The 22393-nt window shown below is 32.5% G+C and overlaps 1 protein-coding gene across 2 annotated transcripts; it reads right to left on the bottom strand.

The window, feature by feature from the left end:
- Positions 1–1823: 1823 nt before the first annotated feature.
- On the bottom strand, positions 1824–22253 carry LOC129217066 (distal membrane-arm assembly complex protein 2-like). 2 transcript variants are annotated; one of them, XM_054851310.1, is made up of 5 exons: positions 22159–22253; positions 13976–14220; positions 7807–8027; positions 2440–2602; positions 1824–2076 (listed from the first exon to the last, which is right to left on the bottom strand). In XM_054851310.1, the coding sequence occupies exons 2-5, from the start codon at positions 14215–14217 to the stop codon at positions 1911–1913; spliced, it is 792 nt and encodes a 263-aa protein (XP_054707285.1). In that variant the 5' UTR covers positions 14218–14220; positions 22159–22253; the 3' UTR covers positions 1824–1910. The 2 variants fall into 2 exon arrangements, with proteins under 2 accessions (XP_054707285.1, XP_054707286.1); XM_054851311.1 differs by lacking the exon at positions 22159–22253 and adding an exon at positions 22005–22110.
- Between the last annotated feature and the right edge of the window lie 140 nt (positions 22254–22393).

Below are 22393 nucleotides of genomic sequence, written 5' to 3'. Positions count from 1 at the left end.
AATATTTGATATAGTTTTAAGTGCTGCAGTTTTGCGCCTCGTCTATATTAATTTTTCGTTTGTTTAAAAATATATATATATATATATATATATATATATATATATACTGTAAGTTTCAAAAACTGTATGTCATGGAGAGGTTGGATGCCGTCCCCCAGCCCCCCGCCTCATATAAATCAACCATTGTTTGCAGATTGCTTAACACTAAATTCAACAAATATCATGGTGAAACAACTAAAAATTAATCACGAATAAACTATGCTATGAATTACAGTAATATTCCTCTTAATAGAATACTTGTGTAACATTAAACTACATCTCACAGCTGAATACCAACCCACACATGAAAAGAAAATTATTTACCTAAAATACTTCTGATAAAATGTACAAAAATAATTTCCTGTAGTGTTTTTTTTAAATAAAACTTATATGATGCATATTAACAAAATTATTTTCCATCCAGATTAGTGTGCTTTTAGTGTGTCAGTTTTATTCCTTGTTATATATAGGGCTTTTTTAAAAACTAATAGAAGAAATTTGAAAATATAATATTAAATTAAATTTAGATGCAAGTAAAGTATTGACATAATATCAGAATTTCTACCGGTATTAGCAACAAACTAAGCCATGCAAAGCTGCAAACCAACTTGATTCAAAACCAACAGAAGGTGCTCAACAAAACCTGAAACTTAAATAAATTTTATTTTATTTAAATGTTTCTATTTGAAGAACTTGATTCAAGACATTGAAGCGCCCAAAGGTGCAATTAATGGTCTTAGTCATTTGAATTTCTTGGATATGCCAATGACTAACAATCAAGTTTTACGACTCCAGCAAGCATTAATGACATTTATACCAGACAATGTCTGTAAAAGTAATTCATAATAAAACAGTATGATTTTTTTAAAAACCTACAGTAACTTTGACATGGCTCCTCTATGTTATGAAGAGATAATTTAAAGCACTTTGATGCTATTTTTATAAGTTATATAAAATAATTATTACAACAATTTCTTCCAAAATGAACAACGTTAATAAAAAATGCTTTCAACATTACATCTTTCCTTAAAAATTCAGAAAATAACATTTTTCGAATTATGCCTGAAATTAATTTTTAGATTTAAAAACATTGCAGTCCATTTCTTATTCCTAATAGAATATTTTTATAAAGCTTAATGCTTGTTTTTTTCCCCCTAGAAATTAAATTTTAATCATCTGATCTGAAATAATCATCTGATGAAAATCATGATTTGAATAGCTAATTTTAATCACATAATTTAAATCATACATACACTAGAAAGGGAAATCAACAAGGCTTTAACGCACAAAGTTAGCAAATTACTGCATATTACATGTTTCCGAGTTTTATGAAACCCCGTTTTCAGTGCAAAATAGTGAGCTTTTGGATACCTTTTATCGGATGTCTTTACATCCAAAAACTCACTATTTTGCATTAAAAATGGGGTTTTCTGAAACCTCGAAACATATGTATTCAGTAATCTGCTAATTTTGTGTGTGAAATGTTGTTGATTTCCATTTACTTCTCTGCACAAGATATTCATCTATTTCTCATACATACACTGCTTAGAATCAATTCTCATTTTGGAGTATGGTGTTACTAATCACAGTTTTTGAAAATAATAAAAAAATTGCAGAAACATACTTCTAATTTGCTTGTGAGATTGTAATCTAAGATCGTCGAACTGTATAGAATAAGCAAACACCATTAAATTAAAAAGTAAAGAAAACTTTTGGCGAAAATGGATTGGATAACAGCTTACTTTTTGACATAATTAAATTAAAACTAGTTAAAAAGCTATTAAGATCATTAAATTAAGAGCATTTTAATAACATTTAACAAATATTTTTAACAACAACGTTGATATTTACAATATAAGAACTACTTGATGCTATAAACTAGAGTTTGCAGAAAGTTTTAATCTCTCTAACAACACAGGATCTTCGTAGTCAACTCCGATGATTCTACATTTTGGAATTATTTCTTGTAAAAGAAGGCACACCAGTTCTCTGTTTTGGATATTAGGTGTATTTTGCAAAACAAGTGTTTCCAGATTCCTGAAACAGACCAGTTATTCATTAATGTAAACAAAATACAAGAATTAGAAGGAAAAAAATAATTTGAACAGATCAGGTATATGACACAGACCACTTACTCCTTCATGTAAGCAGAGTACAGAAATTAGAAGGAAAATTTTTTTTGAACAGACCAGTTATTCATTAATGTAAGAAAAACATAAGAATTAGAAGAAAGAAAAGGTATATTCTCAAGCTTTTACTCTACTGTTACAAAAGCAGTGCGTTTGATGACATTGAATTTCATATATCTTCCTTACTACATTATAATTAACCACAACTTTGGAAATATTTTATGCATTTAACTTGCATAATTTATTTCTATCATAAAACTAGAATGCTTACTTCAATACATGTAGAGTGCAAACCCCTCTGTCCGTCACCGAATGGCATCCACTCAAATCCAAGTATTTTAAAGAGGAAGCGTAAAAATGGGATCGACTTAAACACCAATCATCAACATATTTGCAATTCCTCAATACAAGAGTTTGTAGATCTTTTAAATTACCTAGGATATAAAAAAATATGGAAAACTAATTACAATTAAAAAAAAAAAACAGTACAAGTGACCATAAAAAAAACTTTAAAAAAATTAATTCAAACTTTGACATCTTGAATTCAAATTATGTTTTTCACAATCATGAGTGTGTATGTATGTAGGCGTGTGTGTTTGTGTGTGTGGGGAGGGGGGTATGTGTATGTGTGTAGGCATGTGTGTGTGTGTGGGTAGTTGTGCGTTTGTGTGTGGGGGGGGGGGTATGTTTATGTGTGGGTAGTTGTATGTATGTGTTTGTGTGTGTAGGTAGGTGTCTGTATGTATGTGTGGGTATACGTGTTTGTGTGCGTAGGTGTATGTGTAAGTGTAAGGCAAGTAATTGACGCAACTTGGAGACTGTTTTCGCTAGAGGAGCAGCATCGTGAGGCGGCCGGCTGACGGTGGTGCTGCAGAGGGAGGCGGGGGGGGGGGGGGAATAAAATCATAGGAACTCAAAACTGTCATGTGAGAACAATAAGCAATTGTGATTGCTCAGAAACTTTCTACATAGTAGATCCACAAAATAAGAAGTAATCAACCATCATTTAACCCATCCATCTAATCCAGTGCTAATGTTATTATTAATTCATTATTGGTTTTACATCCTGTCAGGGCATTAATAAAAACTGGCACACTTAAAATAAAATTGAAAAAAAATGGTGAGTACTTTCATTGGAAGAAGTAAACAGTGTTACTGAATTAATCCTTACTCTTCTTACATTCAAATATCTACTATAATATTAAAATCTGTTCGCGTCCGTCTGTCTGTCTGTCTGAAGATCGATCTTCTCGAGAACCGCTGCGAATCGAGAGTCAAACGAGATGCCGATCAATTCGAAATTTTCCAAAGAAAACAATAGGACCAATCTCGTAATTGTGCGATTTTAATTAGCGGAGATATTAATTAAAACGTTAATTAACATAACGTTATTCAGGAATTTTTATTTCTTTCCTGTTGCCATTTTGCATATGGGTGAGCAAGTAAAATTCTAATTGTTTTAAAACAGATTTTTTTGGCTGCTGTCCAAATCTTAAAACAACGTTTCCATCTAGAATTTCATTTTAAATTAGTTTAAAATTGGCTGCTTTATTCCGACATAGCCTTTATTTTATCGTCTGTCCTTTTTACTTTCTTCTATATCTAATATATAGAAGAAAGTATTGGATTCGTGCAAATTTTCAAATTTCGAATTTTGACGGATTCGAACGTTTTGAGGTGTGCTGAGTCCATTTCGACCATTTTTGGAAAATGTCTGTCTGTCTGTGTGTGTGTGTGTATGTATGTATGTGTGTGTGTGTGTGTGTGTATGTATGTGTGTCACGTCTGTGTGTGACCAGTTTTTTGTGGCCGCTCTACAACAAAAACTACCGCATGAAATCGAACGAAATTTAGTACACATATGTGCCCCTATGTGAACTTGTGCCCATTAGTTTTTGGCGCGAATTCCTCCAAGGGGGGTGGAGCAATGGGACGTTTTTCGAGTTACGCGTGCTTGCTATTCCTCAGGAAGTAACTGGCGGAATCAAACAAAATTTGGTCCATATGTTGGTATTAACAGGAACAGGTGCTGATTCAATTTTGGTGTCAATAACTCAAACGGGGGTTGAGCTGTAGAACATTTTTTGTCGTCAATTGTGACTGCTGTATCTCAAGAAATAATGAACGGAATGAAAGAAAAATTTATCGGCAAGTAGCCCTTAGTGGGTATAAGAACTGATTTTATTTTTGTGTCAACAGCTAAAAGGGGGGTAGCGCAATCACCCGTTCTTTTTTTCCATTTTGAGTGCCCTATCTCAAGAAGTAATACTACGTTCTGGTTGAAATTTGGAATATATGTGAATCCATATGTAAACAGGCTTTGGTTCTATTTTGACGCCGATCGCTCCAAGAGGTGTTGATTTTTTTTTTTTTTTGCGAATAAAAATATTTTTATTAATGCAACAATAAGAAAGATAAATCGTAATAGATTGTCGTCTGCGTATTTCTCGTGATTTTAATTGTATGGAAATGATAGGAAATATTATCTCAATGATTTAAAATTTTGAACTGTTGCCATCTTATGTTTGTTAACAAATAAAATATTTGTAATTCATTCAAGCAAGGCTTTTAAAATAACTTTCAATTTTCGCTCTTTGCTTTGCTTTTGCAATAATTCAGACATTGGGATAGTCGTCAAGTTTTTGCATGTGTCATTTTGTTTTTGTTGGGAATATTGCTTCCTCGTCAAGCATGGGGAGGGATCAGAAAAAAAAAAAAAAAGAAAAAGAAAAATATAGAAGAAAGTTTCGTGATGGCCACAACATACTAGTAATTGTATGGAAATGACCGGAAATATTATCTCAATGATTTAAAATTTTTAACTGTTGCCATCTTATGTTTGTTAACAAATAAAATATTTGTAATTAATTCAAGCAAGGCTTTTAAAATAACTTTCAATTTTCGCTCTTTTCTTTGCTTTTGCAATAATTCAGACATTGGGATAGTCGTCAAGTTTTTGCATGTGTAATTTTGTTTTTGTTGGGAATATTGCTTCCTCGTCAAGTATGGGGAAGGATCAGAAAAAAAAAAGAAAAATATAGAAGAAAGTTTCGTGATGGCCACAACATACTAGTTTTATTTTTTACATTCAACGTTCTTAACTCTTTTCAGCATATCAAAGTTGTTTCTTTAGCTATGTTTATTGATTGTAGTGTAACTTTATCATTCACCGGCCTCATATTTTGGTACATTTAGGATGTGCGACTAATTATGTTTATTTTGTTGAACTTTTTCCCGTCACATGGGTGAATTTTCGAATTGTAAGAACTCTCTTTTTCCTTCCTGTTTCTATTTTTGAAATACAATTTGTATCGTTAAAAAAACGTGTTAAATTAAGATTGTTTGGATTTCTTTTTTAAGTGAAACAAAGTTGAACAAAAAAGATTGTTTTTAAGGATTTTAACTAACGCTAAATTGGAATCTGATGACTTGGTATTAAATTAGTGCTTATTGGTATTTATTTAGTCTTGGTTCTTTAGTTTCACGTAATCAACCAAAAAAAGTGTGTCATTCTATGTAAAAAGCTGATTGTAATTGTACATAAATATTTCAGATATAGTCTATCAGATGTAATTCATTTTAACGTGAGCACAGATTATAGTTGATAATGCATATATTTTCATCTTTTGTGCTAATTGAAAACATTCATAACTTGGATCGTTGATAACTATGATTAACTTTAAAGAGATTTTTGCTAAAAATATACTCTACTGGTGTTTTGCAAACCATGCATTACGCGTATTTATTTACTCCTTAGCGCTTTAGAAACTGATGTCAGAGTAATACAAAAACTTCAGTTGGACACCTCTTTCATTTTTTAAGTAGCCCGTGCAATGCCGGGCACGCAGCTAGTATTTTATCAATAAGAGGTGTAACAAGTTTTAAATTTTATGCAAAAATTATCTTCACTACTAATTTTATCAGATGCTATTTTTTGTACCTAACAACTAATAGTGCAATCAATTTTTGCTTATAGTAAGAGAAATTGATAGTTTTGAATAAGTGAATTTGTGAACCATTTTTGCCCTTCTCTTTTCAAAAACACTCAATGTTGAATTAATGATGTTCCTTTTTTTTTTTCAATTTTTTAAATTAATTTTTATTTTTAGCTAAAAAAATGAAATAAAAATCCTAACATGGATGACTTCATGTAGCATCTCAAAAGATGGGTGTGGGATGAAAGAACAGTAACACAGCTCTTGCTGTTGTTCCAGATGATGTTAAGATAACAAATGTAACCTTTTCCAATAAGTTGATAGGAAATAAAATGCTGAATAAACGCTTTAAAAATAAATGCAAAAATAAATAAATAAATATAATAATAATAATAAAATAAATAAAATGTCTATTTATGGGAGCATTTACAGAAGATATGTTATAAATCCATATAATATTGATTAATCTTGATGCTACTAAAAAGAAAAAAAACTTTTTATGCAGTTGGTTAAGCTTCAGAATCATATTTAGGAATTAAATTATCACAATCAGAAAAAAAGGAGAAGAGGGAGGAATGTGTATCATACGAGTAATGTAAGGCCAAATAAGATTTCTCCTTTGATGAATACAATCTGAGCTTAAACATGACAATTTGTTATGACAGACAGAATTTCAAACTCTTTTTTTTTTATGCTTATTTGAAAGAATACCATCGAAGGAAAAACTTATTTTGAAAGAAAAAAATCTATTGCTATAAAAAATCTAATGAGCTCAAATTTCCAAAAATAATTGAATGTATTAACAGCCAATTGTACTTTAAGCGCCTAAAATGACAGGCTTCCAGTGTGATAATTTTTTTTTAAAAACTTTTAGTCTAAAATGGGCAATTTGGCACAAAAAACTGATCTGCCATTTTGGATCACATTTTTCTGAGACTCTAGATCCTCAGGATTTGGATTTCAAATCAGGTTAGTTTTAAATGCACACACACACACACATCTCTAAACCTTTATAAAATTTCATCCAAATCGGGGATGGTCGAGCAGGGACCCCCAGGTCATTTGACATGGAATGATTTTTCATTATTTACTAGTAGTAAAAGTAAGTGAAAAGGCAGACAAAGGTCAAAAGTTTTAACTCTGTTTTTAAACATTGTTCCGAAGTTAGATTTCAATTTCGTATTTCATACCCCCGGGCTGAAAACAATGCAATTTTGATACCAGTCTTTATTTCATCAATTACATCTCTCATGGATTCCAAAAATTTTCTTTGCAACCACATTTTGTGTCATATTTTTTCACATTGATTTTGTAATTACTTAGTAAAATCTCGAACTAACTTATACAGCTGAGTGACACACTACAGTGGGTTATGTTTTACGAGAGAATAAATTAGTAACAAAAATGATTATTTATTGGCACAGGGCAGCGAAAACTCTGAGCATGCCCCTGTTGGTAAGACTGTCATTTCAGGAGAATGAACAAACGAAAAAGTGGTCAACATTGAATGCTATCTACTGAAGTTAGGGTTAAAATTTCAACCATCAAAATATCACCAAGCAGTTAATTGCTTCGTTCAAATGTAGAAGCAATTTTCACCCATCATATCTTGACGGGCGATTTTCTAGTTAGAAATAAAATGTAAGCAAAAGCAAAGACAATTAAGATATAAATCTTTATAAAATAGGGTGTTCCAAACTTACACAAATTTTCAAAACCTTCATAACACAAGTTAGATCCAGAAAAGTCTATGTGTTCAATACGAAAAGAAGCATTGTAAGATGAGGGCACAATTTCTTTCAGGAGATGTTCTCGTGTCATCCACTTGTTACTTCCTTTAAATTTTAATCTTCCACCCCGAGCTAAAATGAAATGAGCTGTAGCCAAATCTGGTCCAAGTATTTTGTGTCGTTCTGGTAAATATCTATTAAAAAAAATGACAAAAACTAGTTCTAACTCATTCAAAATGAGAAAAATTGGTAATCTGGAAATAATGTCACTTTGAATTAATTAACACGTTAAAAGGAATATTAATTCGAAAGGATAAAATAAAGAAACAACTATTGAACAAGACTGATTCATATCAAAGTTAGAGAAAGCAATTCTTCAATTATATGAATACAAATGAGATTACTTTCACACTTGTATATAAGACTAAATTTACCATACGTACCAGCAAACGGAAACTTGCTGGTGCACTAAATTAATTTTTTGCAACCAGTGAGAAGGTAATCTTAGCTTAAATCAGAAGAAATCTGTCTCCAGCTTGTTCATTGCTATTGCAGACAATAATAAGAGAGAAACTGCAGCATCTGATGTCATAATCAAGTTGATGGTATACGCTTAAAGTTCTGCTTTAGCAATGTCTTGGGGCAGTGGACAGTAACTTACAACCAGCATTTGAGTTGCTTGATAAAAATTTAAATATTTCTTCACATTATAAAGTAAAGCTGGAATCATTTAAGTTGTGGTCCTTAAATGAAGTTATCAGTTACATGGAGAGCATAACAAGAAAATATAAAAATTAGAAAAACCTAAGGTCATTCATATGAAACAACTGCTGTTTGAAAACAGAGCTTATTTGAATACTAGGGGTCTCTGCCTTTGCTCCCTTAGTTCACCACCTGGGGCAGGTGACAATTGTTGATTTTAAAGCTTTCTTTCCACGATGTGCGGCCCCTTAAGGTTTAGAGGAGGACAGGACGGAAGGGTTTCCTCTGGATGTCCTGTATCCAATGGTACTCGTATTGACCTAGACATTGACAGTCTAAAGGAGATAGGGTTACAGAAACACAAACAGACACACACTTGTTAGTCCAGTCAATAGATACATTTTACCTTGCAAAAAATGGGATCAGATTTTTTTTTCTTAATTTGTACATATTGGTGCCGATATGAAAAAACCAAGTTATCCAACACGAAAGATCCTGGGAGAACTTTTGGGGGTTGGAAAACCACAAAAATTTATGACTTTTTTTGTGTTTTCCAAAATATCTTTGAAATGGTTAAAATTAGCAAAAAGTATCAAATATAAAGTTTAAAGAACATTAAATTTCCTACAACTTTTATGTTTACAACTTTTTTGTAGCACAAATAGAAAGCTTGCTATAGCTCTTTGAAAAAAGGCAGTTTTCCTCTACTTCAAAAAAAAGAAACATTCACACCGGAAATAAGGCGTCACAATTATTAGAATCTGAGTAGAACCTGTAGTTTCAGAGAGTTTATCGCCAGTTTAAGTTTCTTGCTCCCCCCCCCCCCCCCCCCCGCTTGACACAGAGTAGCAATTCTGGTTGACAGATTAGTTTCCACTAGACTCCAAAAACAGTCGATAACTCCAAAAACTGAAACACATATATACACATTCATTTAAAGCACATAATTTCTGCATTCTACTTAGATTGCTATTGAAAAAATGCAATATTTGTGTGTAAATGTAAATGAATAAATATTAGGCTGCTAATAAGCAAATGATTAACATAATTATGCATAAAAGACGATACAACAATAATAAACCCTTCATCACTGCTCACGGACTCTCATTTCTGGTTTGACAGAGGTACAGACTCCAATAACATATGATTTATATTGCAGTATGTAACTGAATTACATAATCTACACATTTATTTAAAGCACATAATTCGTACCATCTATTTAACTATTACTAGTGAAAATGCGATATTTGAATATAAATGTGAATGAATTAATATTAGGGTGCCAATAGGCAAACAACAGACACAATAATGCATAAATGAAGGTACAATAGTAATACGTAATGAACACTTTGAAAAAATTCTGCAGGAACAGTGACTTTTTGAGACATGAAAAACCCAAAAGAATTATTTTTCAAAATGAAAATCTAACTGTAGAAACTTAATACGCACACGTAAATTAAGAGAGATTCATTCGACTTTATAGCAAATAGAGAAAGGATGACAAAATACGTAGTTAATCTTTTTTGAAGCCGTTTTGAAGGGTTCAGAATTCTCCCGGTTCAGAATCTGTAGGGGTAGAAAGAAGCTGTCGTCCTTGAATTGTTCATCTAATTGTTGCGGTAATTCCAAAAGCTCCTGGAACAAATCATTTTCTTTTGCAGTCCCACCAAAGATGAAATTTGTGCAACATTTTCACAATTCGTGCCACTGTAGTGTTTGCACATGCTGGAGCATTTTAAACTTGAATTGCAACAAGAACAGGCTCTAATACAATTTTTCTTGCAAGAACAAGATACAATCTTCAAAAGAGTCTGAGGAGCTGAATCTCTTTTCATGTCAACAGGCATTAGACCTTACGTTCTGCGTTCCCTACCCGATTTCTATGGATCAATTACGTTGCCAACCAACTTTGAATTTCGTGGTAACACCAATAAGAGTGATAACGTTCAGCATCACACATGGGAGGTAACCCTGCAAGATTTATTTTGGCCCTGTATACTAGTTTTATAAAAATATTAAATCGCAAAGTATCCAAAGATAGGTTTAAATACTTTACGTCATTTGTGTATAATATTTTCAAAATATTTTCTCCAGCTGCAGCTACGGCATTATTATGACTGATTGGATCCATAAATACTTCAGTAGTTTCCTTAATTTCAGGAGTTTTTTTGACTATGTTGCACAACTTAATCTTGCCTTGGCTAAAAATTGCTGATGTTGTATCACACCCACTAAACGCATGGATGAACAGAATAGTGCTGGGGTCATACTTAAAGGATTTAGTGGGAGGGAAAAAAAGCAATTCACAAGCATTCCCTCTTCCAGGTTTAAAAAAAAAAAACAAGTTTCAGAAAGGCTGTCCTAAAGCTGTTTTCAGATCTATATCCTCACCCACTATGACAACCTTTTCAATATTCTTCGCCTTTGAAAGAGCATTGTTGACAATAAGTAGGCATTTTCTTGATCCTGCCTGACTTGAATGCCACACTCTTCGAAATTTGTCTTAAGAAGTCGGATAAGACGATTCTTGTTGTTATAATTTGCCAGAAATCTGTTTTGGGGAATTTGGTTTACCATGTTAGGTTTAACCATTACTTCAAGGGAAAAGTGCACCCTCATTCGTCGTAACCGTTCAAAACTTTTGGTGCTACTATGTGCAGAATATCTATCAAATATAAATATAACTTAAAGTCCATAGGGGAGAGGAGGGAGGAAGGGGACAGTGGGAGGAGTGGGACAGCTAAAATTATGGCAAAATAAATCACTCTATTTTATTGTCAGTTTGACCACTAGAGGGCCTGTTTATAGCTTCTCTTTGTTTCATACTTACATTTTATACAGCAGGAAGTTTCAGTTAATAGTTGGAAAAAGTTAAATTTCTCACCTCCAAAATAAGTTTCTAATCTATTTTTAGTTTTATTTCTTTATTTATGTAATTTGTAAAACTAACATAATATATTATCGTTGTAATCTTAAGTATATAATGTATGCTTATCTGCAATTTAATTAAGCCTAAAACCAGCATGGTTTATGCGACAAGTTATTTTTTAGGAGCAATGTATAGAGGGAGAAATGGGACATGCCCCATAAATATGTCCCTTCTGTAAAAGGGCTGTTCAAATATTATGTAAGCATGTTTTTATCAATTTTTGACCTCTCCTCCCCTTGTCAGCAGAAATTTGCAAATCACAAACCCTCCTTAATAATAACATAAGCTAATAGCAACCCCCCCCACTTTTCTTAACAGTAAAAATTCAATTTAAAAAAATTGAGACTTAATTTAAAAAAAAAATGCTTGTATAATTTCCTTATTTAAGATAAACTCTTAGATCACAATTTTAAAAGAACTTAGCCATTTGAAATTTTTTCTAGATTTTTTACAATTTAAGATGTCTTACATAAGCATCACTCAAACATCCCCCCTTCCGTTGTCAGCAAAAATAAGCAAATTGCTACCCCCCCCCCCCCAATTATGTCACAAGGGTGGAGAGCATTTATGATACTCAAAGCTACAATGCAAAATTAATGAGAAAGGACATGAAATTTTAATTTTCCTCAACAGGATGACTGTAGCATTATAAATAAAACAGATATTATCATGAAATTACCGCCACCACAATTGGTTGGTGGGACCAGTAGAGCACAGTCTTGTTTTTTTTTTTAATGTGGGGACTAATTATGACACTCACTAATTTTTCTGTAATTTTCAAATGTGTCCCCCTCCTCCCATACTCATGTCCCACTCCTCCCTCCCAGGAGGGAGGAATGGGACAAAATTCTGGAAATTTGTAATTAGTCAAGTGTGAAAATAATAAAATGTTTAAACATTCTGTATATTTTTAAAATGTAGTTATAATATGCAAGTTTATTGTGTGAGCTTTTGCATTAATGAATAAGTAGAGGATTATGAATAAGAATCATTTATGTGAAAAGTGTCCCAATCATCCCTCCTCTCCCCTAATGATTTTTTTTTTAAATTATCAGAAATGCAGAACGATTCTGAGATATGGTAGTAAAGGAAGCATTGGTCTGGCATAATCATTTCTAGAAACAAAATCAGAACACACAGATTGATAAAACATACGCTCGCTCGAACTTGAAGTCACCAATATGCATAACTGTTCAGTCAATACATCGCATTTGTAGGGATAAAAAAGGATAGAAAGGGGGTGTTTTGTTTATGATAAAAGGAATAGAGGCATTTACTCTCAGCTACGAAAGACAAATCATTTCCAAGGTCACACAGCCGGCGTTTCTCCTCTCTTCCTCCGTTATTCGATGCGCTTTCACCCACTTTGCTGAGGGATTCAGAAAAAGTGTGATTTTCAAGAAGTTGTAACTCACTTGCTTTTCATGCAACAAAAATGTTGTAATGACAAAAGTTGAAGGAAATTTAATCTTCTTTAACATTTGCATTAGAAGTTTCTTCCTAATTTTAACCATTTCTGAGATGTTTTGAAAAAAACATAAAAAGTCATAAATTTTGTGGTTTTTCGACCCCCAAAAGTTCTCTCGAGGTCTTTCGTGTTGGATAACCTGGTTTTTTCATATTGGCACCAGTATGTACAAATTAAAAGAAAAAAATCTTTGACCCCTTTTTTTGTAACACAAGCCCGTTTTATCCTACCAATTGAATGGACTATGTTTTAATAGCATAGAATAAAAAGTTATGAAGCAATAAAATGTTACTTGTATTTAATAAGTTACCGCCCTATAGCTAGGGCTAAGGCAGAAATACATGAAATACACCGCCAGCTCAGTCAATTCCAGCCGAGGACTGCAGTTTCGTGCTTATTAGCACTCATCAGCCCGGCATAGGTGTGACTGAGCTGGAGGTGAAAAATCTCTTAAGGAAGCCCAGAGTGCCAAACAAACTGGTAGCTAATACAAGAATTAGCACTGACCAGACGAGTGACCGAAACAATGGTTCGGTTCAACTCGAATATTGAAGGCAAAGCACATACATTTAGTAAGTTACCGCCCTATAGCCAGGGCTAAGGCAGAAATACATGAAATACACCGCCAGATCAGTCAATTCCAGCCGAGGACTGCAGTTTCGTGCTTATTAGCACTCATCAGTCAGGCATAGGAGTGACTGAGCTGGAGGTGGAAAACCTCTTAAGGAAGCCGAGTGCAAAACAAACTGGTCGCTAATACAATGCATAGCAAACTGGATCTTCCTTAAGAGGCTTTCCACCTCCAGCTCAGTCTTCTAAGCCGGGCTGATGAGTGCTAATAAGCACGAAACTGCAGTCCTCGGCTGGAATTGACTGAGCTGGCGGTGTATTTCATGTAAAATGTTACTTGGAGTAAAGTTACATACAGAAACATATATAGCTATATTAAACTGTTATCTTTGTAATAATCATTATGAAGTATTACTATCACAGAGGTAGCGGTTAAGTACACCTGCTTAAGTTAAGATAAGAATGACACTAACATTTGATCTTCTACCATTGCATCAAATTCCTTCCACTTCTTCCAGTTCTTCAAATCAGCAAGGGTAATATTTTTTTGTTGAACAAAAGCATAGAAGTTAGTCAGCCATGTTCTGCCAGGTTTTCTGGTTTTCATAAATGGTGTTTCAAAATCATCATAAGTCTTTGGCAAATTACGAACTTTGCTCCTTCGAGGAATATAGCCAGATGTCAAAGCAAAAGATTTAAGGATGTATTGATTCATTTTCTGAAGGAAGAAAAAGTTAAAAAATATAATCTCTCTATCTCTACACATTTTTTTACAAGAAAAAAAAATGAATACAGTAAACTCCCAAGTATCCACGGAATAGGGTGGCACGGCAACCGCGGATAAGCGAAACCCGCAAACAATTCAAATATTAGGAAAAAATGATGCTAGCCTATACAATAGCTAAAAAATATGAATAACACTCACACATAAATTTAAATTAGTTAAAAACGATAACATTCAATGCAAAAAATATATGCAAAAGCTAAAGCCAAGGTTCATACTCTATTTGAATAAAAAAATTCCATGACTTTTCCAAGACTTTTTCATGACTTCATAAAAATTTTCATCACCTTGTTACACGAAGAGAATAGTACTTTTTATTGTCAAACTTGAAAATTTTTTCGGAAATGGGCATTAGAAAAACTTTTACATGAGTGCCATTACCTCATTGGAGCACTTACTTGTGACTGAAAAAATATCAGTGCATACTGCTGAAAGTAATAAATTATTCTTATTTGTCTTCATCACATAAATTCAAGTAAAACAAAAATATAATGAATGCAATACACTGATGTTTAAATGTCTAATAAATATTTAATAAAGAGGGCAGACTAGTAATGAATGGGATAAAAATTGAATAAGTTTAAAATAATAAGTTTACTTCATAAAAACATTTCCCTTTGATGTCAATAGTGCATCTAATCACTCATGTAACTGGATAGCATATTCATTCATTAAAGTAAAGCTACTTTTTACAGTAAATTCATTTTTCCAAACTAGATATTTCAGCTGACCAAAAGGATTAGTTTTGAGATATATGTTGGGCACTACTGTTTCAGAGTATTAAAATTCAACTATTTCTATGTTCTATTGCCTGATTAAAGTCTTCATTTTAAAACCTTCAACATATCAAGATACACTCTGATAAATTAATAATGAACTTTTTACAAGTAGCTGTTACAGAAGCAGATGAAATTGGATTCCAAAACTCGGATTTGTTTTTGAGATCGTTCAATTTATATGCAATATTTCTAAATCACTCAATATTTCTAACGCTCTTTTAGCAATTGTTGCTTTCTTACTCCCCAAGACATTTTTCCATGACTTGAAATAAATTTCCATGACTTTTATGAAAATATTAATTTTCCATGACTTTTCCCCAAGTCTGAAATTTGTTTATTTTTTTACCATGACTTTCCAGGATTTCCATGACTTGTACGAACCCTGTAAAGCTTATAACTGCAAACAGTTTACATGCAAAGGCGAGCAAGTTAGGCTAACAGTTTAACCGACACTGATTAAGACACTTATTTTAAACAAAAATTGGCAGCACTGCACTTCCGATTGATGTTATGATGAAATTGTCTTCATTGATGAAAATGTGAAAAGAACCGCAGATAACCCGATAATCTGACCGCCGATAATTGGGAGTTTACTGTACCTAAAAGATTCCTATTTGATATTGCACAAAAAGCTCGTCCAATTTTAGATATAAACCATAGATTATTCATAAATTCGGCCCGTTTTGTGGCTCCTTGATAAAATTCTAAATAGCATTAGTGGCTTTTTAACAAAATTTTGTACTCAAATTTAGTCTTTTCACAAAAATTCATTTGCAAAAACAGCTTTTTCTAACTGATAATTTAAGCTCTTCATGCACAAAACAGCAAAATGTTTCTAAAGCAACCAGCTCTGGTTCCTGAGAAAATAGGTCACTCCTCAAAGCAGAATACTTGGTGTTGTTTTGAAGTGCAAAATAATTTGAACATAATTGTTTTGTAGGATAAATTCATACATTATAAATGTACCTTTGGAATATTATCAAATAATGTTATGAGCGTTATTAAGTATATATATTCTTAATTATGTGTATAAGGCAGTGCATTTTAGAATTTAATAAAATACAATCACATATTTAAAAAAAAAATAAATAAATGAACGATAAAAAACATATTTTAATATGTATAAGATACTTGACTTTTTCCATGTTCATTCCTTTACATAAGTCAACTCTAATATTCAGTTTAGACCAGTGGTTGGAAGTAGCGCGCTACAAGTAGCGACGCTACTGTAGTAGCTACATTTTTTAGTAGTTTGTAGTGTAGCGCACTACTTTTGAAAAAAAGTAGAGTAGCGAGTAGTTCGCTATAAAAAAAAAGTAGTTTATAGCGATTTTTGAAAACTACTTTTGAATAAAGTTTCAAAAAAAAAAAAACCGACGTTTCAAACAATCTGACTGCTGCAAGCCTTACGCGAGTAAAACTTGCATCAATCAGATTCGTAAGACTGAAACATACGAGCTGTCATCAGACATATTTTGACGCCATACGTTCTATCTGTTAGAGGCCGTTAGTTTGTTTGGCATCAAAATGTTCACATTTTCCCAATATTTGCCTTGAGTAGAGCATGGCTTAGAAAGAAAAGAATAATAACTGCCAAATAGTATCTCGTTTGTGTTTTCTGTCAGCAGAGAATGTCCCGTGGATGAACATTTTAAATGTAAACAAGATTATTGTGTCAATATCCTCCTAATATGGAAGCTACTGTAAATGTTATAGAAGAGGATGACATTGAACTGCCTTTTTGGCCGGCTAACAATTAATATTACAGTGTAATAAAAATGTATGATAACGGAAATGCTTCCGTTTCAAGCAAAATTTGCCGTTAAGCAAAAAGGTATGAATGTCATCCGCATTTACTATCGATACTTACGTGAGGGATGAGTTCCAAGACGTAGGTTGACATTTCGCGTTGAGGAAAAGAGAATCTATATGATTTTTTTAAAATGAACTTACCAATAATTTTAGACATTTGTAAACACCCCTAAAACTATTTTAGCCCATTGCTTAAATTCATTTTTCCGAATTTAAACGTAGAGAACTGACATTTTATAGTATTTAAAAAGAAACTGTTATTGGATAAAAATACGGTTAGGGTGTACAAAATCAATGGGAGAGAATGGCATAAAATGGAACAGTACGGTACGTATAGTATGTGCAATAATAAAATGCAGTTCTACAGTAGAACTATACAGTATATGCAGTAATTATATTCGACGCACTTTTTACTTATTCAAGAATATCGAAAATCTTTTAATTTCTTTAGTTGTCAGGATCTTTCTATTATTCCTCTTGAAACTTTAGATTAACAGCCCGCTTATGTGAAATAATGTTTCATCAACTCCATACTTAGAATGAAAAATACGCTGAGAGGCGATTTGTAAATTAACAAAGCGATGTTTCGACTAGTACAATGTGGGGTACTTTTTCTTTCAGTGATGCTGAAAGGAAAGTCCATTCACGAAACTAATATTTAGTACCCAATAAAAGAAAGTGATACTTACGCCTTGCGATTTCCTTCCCAAAATTTTCGTGTTACGGGGTGATGAATTCGCGTTAGCTCCAAAATTCGTTACTCGAGAAAAGCTCGCTATTTAGCCATTTCTCGTGTCGTCACTTGACAGCATTAGAGAAACATAGCATACAATTTGAAGTTAAAATATTGGAAATTTTCTGAAATATGAAAGGTTAAAACCAATTAATTTTTCACTTCGCATGCGCGAAAAATAGCAATTTATAACTTTCATAATTGGAAGCCCAAATACATTCTACAACTTGTAAAAAAAATCCTACCGTGGTATCTTTAAAATGTAAAAAGTTATCAGCGATCTAATGAGCCGAATTTTAATATTTCTTAGCTAGACGACGAATCGTGAGGGAACGTTCGCAAATAATCCATTCTGATCATGAATCACTCTGCAACGATAACAGGAAAGTGTTGCCAGTTTGCAAACGATCACTTACCTTTCATCGCCTACCCAAGAATTATAGAAATTCGGCTCATTAGATTGCTGATAACTTTTTGAATTTTAAAGATATTGAGGTGGATTTTTTTTTATGAGTTGTAGGATACATCTAAGCTTTGAGTTATGAAAGTTATAAATTTCTATCTTTCGCGCATTCGCAGTGAATTAAACGTTCACTGCGCATGCTCGAACGTGATTAATTGCTTTAATAGTTCATATTTCATTAAATTTTCAATATTTTAACCTCAAATTTTATTCTTATATTTCTCTAATATGCTGTCAAATATTCTGAAAATTAAGTAACGTTTGACTAAAAACTCTGCGTGATGAGAGCCAAAAACCTTCAAGAACAATTATGCATTTTTGAAAAAAATGCTTGTATCTCCGTGGGAGATACTTTCAAGAAAGTAAAAATAAATTTTTGATAGTTTTAAAACTTATTTCTGAAATTTATAGCTTATTCCCAGTTATTTACAATGAAAAATAATCAAAAACCTTTTTTTGTTCCCTCACCTTGTTGCTGGTCACCTAAATGAATAGTAGACTTAGCTTTTATTGGAAAACGACAGCTGGAGTATACTTTTTTTGTGAAATAAATTACAGAGCAATTGGTCTTTTATTTCTCCAGAAATCCGTAAAAATGTGAATTTTTAAAAGTGTCCCCATACTTTTGGTCTTACTGTAGTGTATGTATATCTATATGAAATGGTAATCAAATTATGACTGCATCTATTTACATTTTCAAGTAGCCGAGTTGCACTTCTTGAATGAAATATTCACTGTAAGGAAAAGATTAAAAACTTGAAGGTTGATTTCCTTCAACTTTTTAAATCCCTTCTTGCAGTGGATATTCGTAAAAATCGTAAAAAAATGTTTGGAATGGCTCAGTCAAGGAATGAAACAATAAATAATTCTTAGTCCATGTTCAAGTGAACAAATTTATTAATCTAAACCAGTTTTCTAATTTTTTTGTGCAATCTTCAAACGGTGTGTATGTGTATGCTCTTTATTTATTTATTTTTTTAAAAGTAGCGAAGTAGCGACTACTTTTCAAAAGTAGTTTGTAGTTGCTACATTTTGAAAAACGTAGTTGTAGTTGTAGTTAACTACATTTGTAATAAAGTAGTTGTAGTTGTAGTTCGCTACAAAAAGAAAGTAGTTTTTCCAACCACTGGTTTAGACTAATAAATACATCTCCAATATGATATGTACACTAGCATTATCACGGTAGTGACATCAATTTCATTAAAACATAAAGAATTATTTTTATTTTAAAAAAAGGAGGGGTTCCAAATGTGTGTACAGATAAAGTTAACCGATTGTGATAATATTTTTTATGGACATGCTGCAGCTAAAAAGTGAAATTTTTTTAAAAGTATATTATCCATATCATTTTGTTTAATGGTTCTTTTTTTTAATTTGAAAGAATTTTCTAAAATTTACAATTTAAAAATTGTAAAGAAAAAAAAAACAGACAGACAGAATTATTTAGAGCTACACAAATGGTTTAAATCTATTAAGTTTTTGAGAAAACCTATTTTGCTTAGTTATTTCATTAAAAAACAAAACTAAGAATTCATTTTTTATTTACTGGTGATATTTACTAAATAAATGTTTCAAATGAAATAAGGCCAATATTTCTGAGGGAAGCAAGAAGATAATCAAATTCTAACAAGAGTACTCACAAAAATTTAAAGAAAAAAAACAATATTTTAGGTATAAAAATTAAGACTACACTTTTCAATGTAAAGAGTATATAACTGTGGAAGTAATAATTAATTTTTAAAATGAAGGATGACTTGTGAAAATTCCAAAACTATTAATGATAGCACTTGAAACCCATGATAAACTTGATTTTCTCATCAAATTTCAATTTTCTTTCAAAGCCTTAAAATTTTCTGACAATTTACTGGTCTTTGTTAATGTTCTTGCATGAATTTCAAGCAAACATTACTTTTTTCAGGAATGGAGAGCAAGTTTAAGGAGTTAAAAACATCATGAGATTTTAAGAGTCCTTAAAAGACAATATTACAGTAAATCAATTTTCTTTTCAAATCAAAACTAAATCATTTGAATAACCATTTACTAAACAGACAGTCAGAACTGGAACACTATAATCAAGTTCTTAAACGATATTGAATAATCAAATGATTTGATTACATTCATTAATACAAATACAAATGTGACGACCAGCAACAGGCTCTGGGCCCAGCTAGACTGGTCCTAGTTAATTTACAATCCCCAGTAGCGCCGTTCACATGACGCTTTTCGACCCAGGAAAAACCCTGCTTTCGACCGCAAGCTGGTTATTTGCTGGGGAAATGCTGGAATTTTTTTCCTCCTGCTTGGGGGTAGGAGAAAAGCCGGGTTGTTACCCAGAATGCACTGCGCCAACTGTGACCGTTTACTTCCTCCATTTAGGATTTGCGCAAAGGATGCTGGGTAAATCCGCTCTCTGAGATAAACCAGCTTTTCACATGTGAATGAGGAATTTTTCGATCCGGGTTTTTGCAGAGCCGGAGCGAGAAAATGCGAGGTAGAAAAACGTCATGTGAACGGCCCTAGTGAAGATCAATGGCCCTCTTAAAACTGTCTACTCCTTTGCTCATTACCACCTCTTCCGGTAAGCTGTTCCAAGTTTCCACTACAGTGCTAAAATAATATTTTTTCCTAATATCCATGTTAGCCTGAGATTTAAATAGCTTAAAACAATGACCCCTTGTCCTGTTTTCAGTGCTAAACTTTAGCCCTGTAACATCTTTTGTTTTAATAAATTTAAACAGCTGAATCATGTCCCCTCGGTCAATTCTTTGCTCAAGACTACATTTTTAGCCTTCTAAGCCTGGAATCATAATCTAAGTGGGAAAGTCCACTTATTAGCCTTGTAGCCCGCCTTTGAACCCTTTCCAATACATTAATATCTTCCTTAAGATAAGGAGACCAAAACTGAACAGCATACTCCAAATGGGGTCTTACCAAACTTCTATATAAGGGCAGAAGAACTTCTTTAGATTTATTTGAAATAGATCTATTGATAAACCCAAGCATCTTATTGGCTTTATTGCTAGCAATGCTGCACTGTTGGCTAAACTTTAAATCCTGACTTATTAAGACCCCCAGATCAGTAACTTTGTCTGCCTGACCAATGACTGAACCTTGCAAATAATAACTTGTACCCTTATTTCCATGCCCTAAATGTAGCACTTGACATTTCCCAACATTAACAGCCATACCCCATTTATCAGCCCACTCCGTAATATGATCTAGATCCTCTTGCAGCTGATTTGCTTGTTCTTCATTTTCTACAGTCCCCATAACTTTGACATCATCAGCAAAACAATTCATGTTCCCAGAAATATTTTTGTGAATATCGTTCATAAAGACAATGAACAAAACAGGCCCTAACACTGATCCTTGAGGAACCCCACTTAAGACCTCACTCCAATTAGAATAATTTCCCCTTACAACTACTCTTTGTTTCCTTCCGGTCAGCCAGTTTTTTACCCAAATGAAAGTTTTTCCTCCTATTCCTATATCAGCTAATTTGCTAAGTAGAGCAACATGCGGTACCTTATCGAAAGCTTTTTGAAAATCAATGTAAACAACATCTACAGGCTTCTTATTGTCCAAAGCCATGGTAACTTTGTCATAGAAATGTAATAAATTAGTTGCACAAGACGGCAGGTAAAGTAATAACATAAAATTTTGTAAATTTTAGATTTTTTTTATTTTAAGCAGCTTTCAAAACATTTTTAAAATTTCATGCCACAATTAAAGTGCTTTCTCAATGCAATTTTTAAAAAAATTCAGTAAACGTAATATCATGAATTTATGTCAAAAAATGAATCTTTTTACAGATTAAGAATTTTTACTATAAATTAGAAATTACATAAGCTTACGACGTGCAATAATTTGAACGTCTTTTGAGCGTATTTAAACTAAGCCCCCCCCCCCCCAATCGCAATTGATTACGTACCTGAGATCACGATTTCAATGCGGTTAAAAAAAAGCAAAATTTAAGGGAACATTTTACTTTTAGATTTATCTATCACATATGTTTCGATTTGGATATCACATTATTTGAATTGCAGCAACATAAAAGAATGAAAAAATTTCTAGAATTCACATACTCTTCCCGAATACGTTTCGCTCGTTTCACCGTAATATTGAAATATTTCCAGTCAAAAATTTGTTGTTTTGTAAACAATTCTGTATTGAACTTTTTTATTCAAACAGCTTGGATTCAAATTCTTCATTAATGATCTTTATTGAATTTTCTTGCAAGTCTTAGGTTTAATTTGATGATAAAATTTTAAAATATGTATTTTAAATTTTTTAACTGTTGATTGAAATCTAAATTTTTAC

Source organism: Uloborus diversus, chromosome 2 (genome assembly GCF_026930045.1).
Source record: "Uloborus diversus isolate 005 chromosome 2, Udiv.v.3.1, whole genome shotgun sequence".
Lineage (NCBI taxonomy): Eukaryota > Metazoa > Arthropoda > Arachnida > Araneae > Uloboridae > Uloborus > Uloborus diversus.
This window is presented reverse-complemented; position numbering and strand designations above follow the sequence as displayed.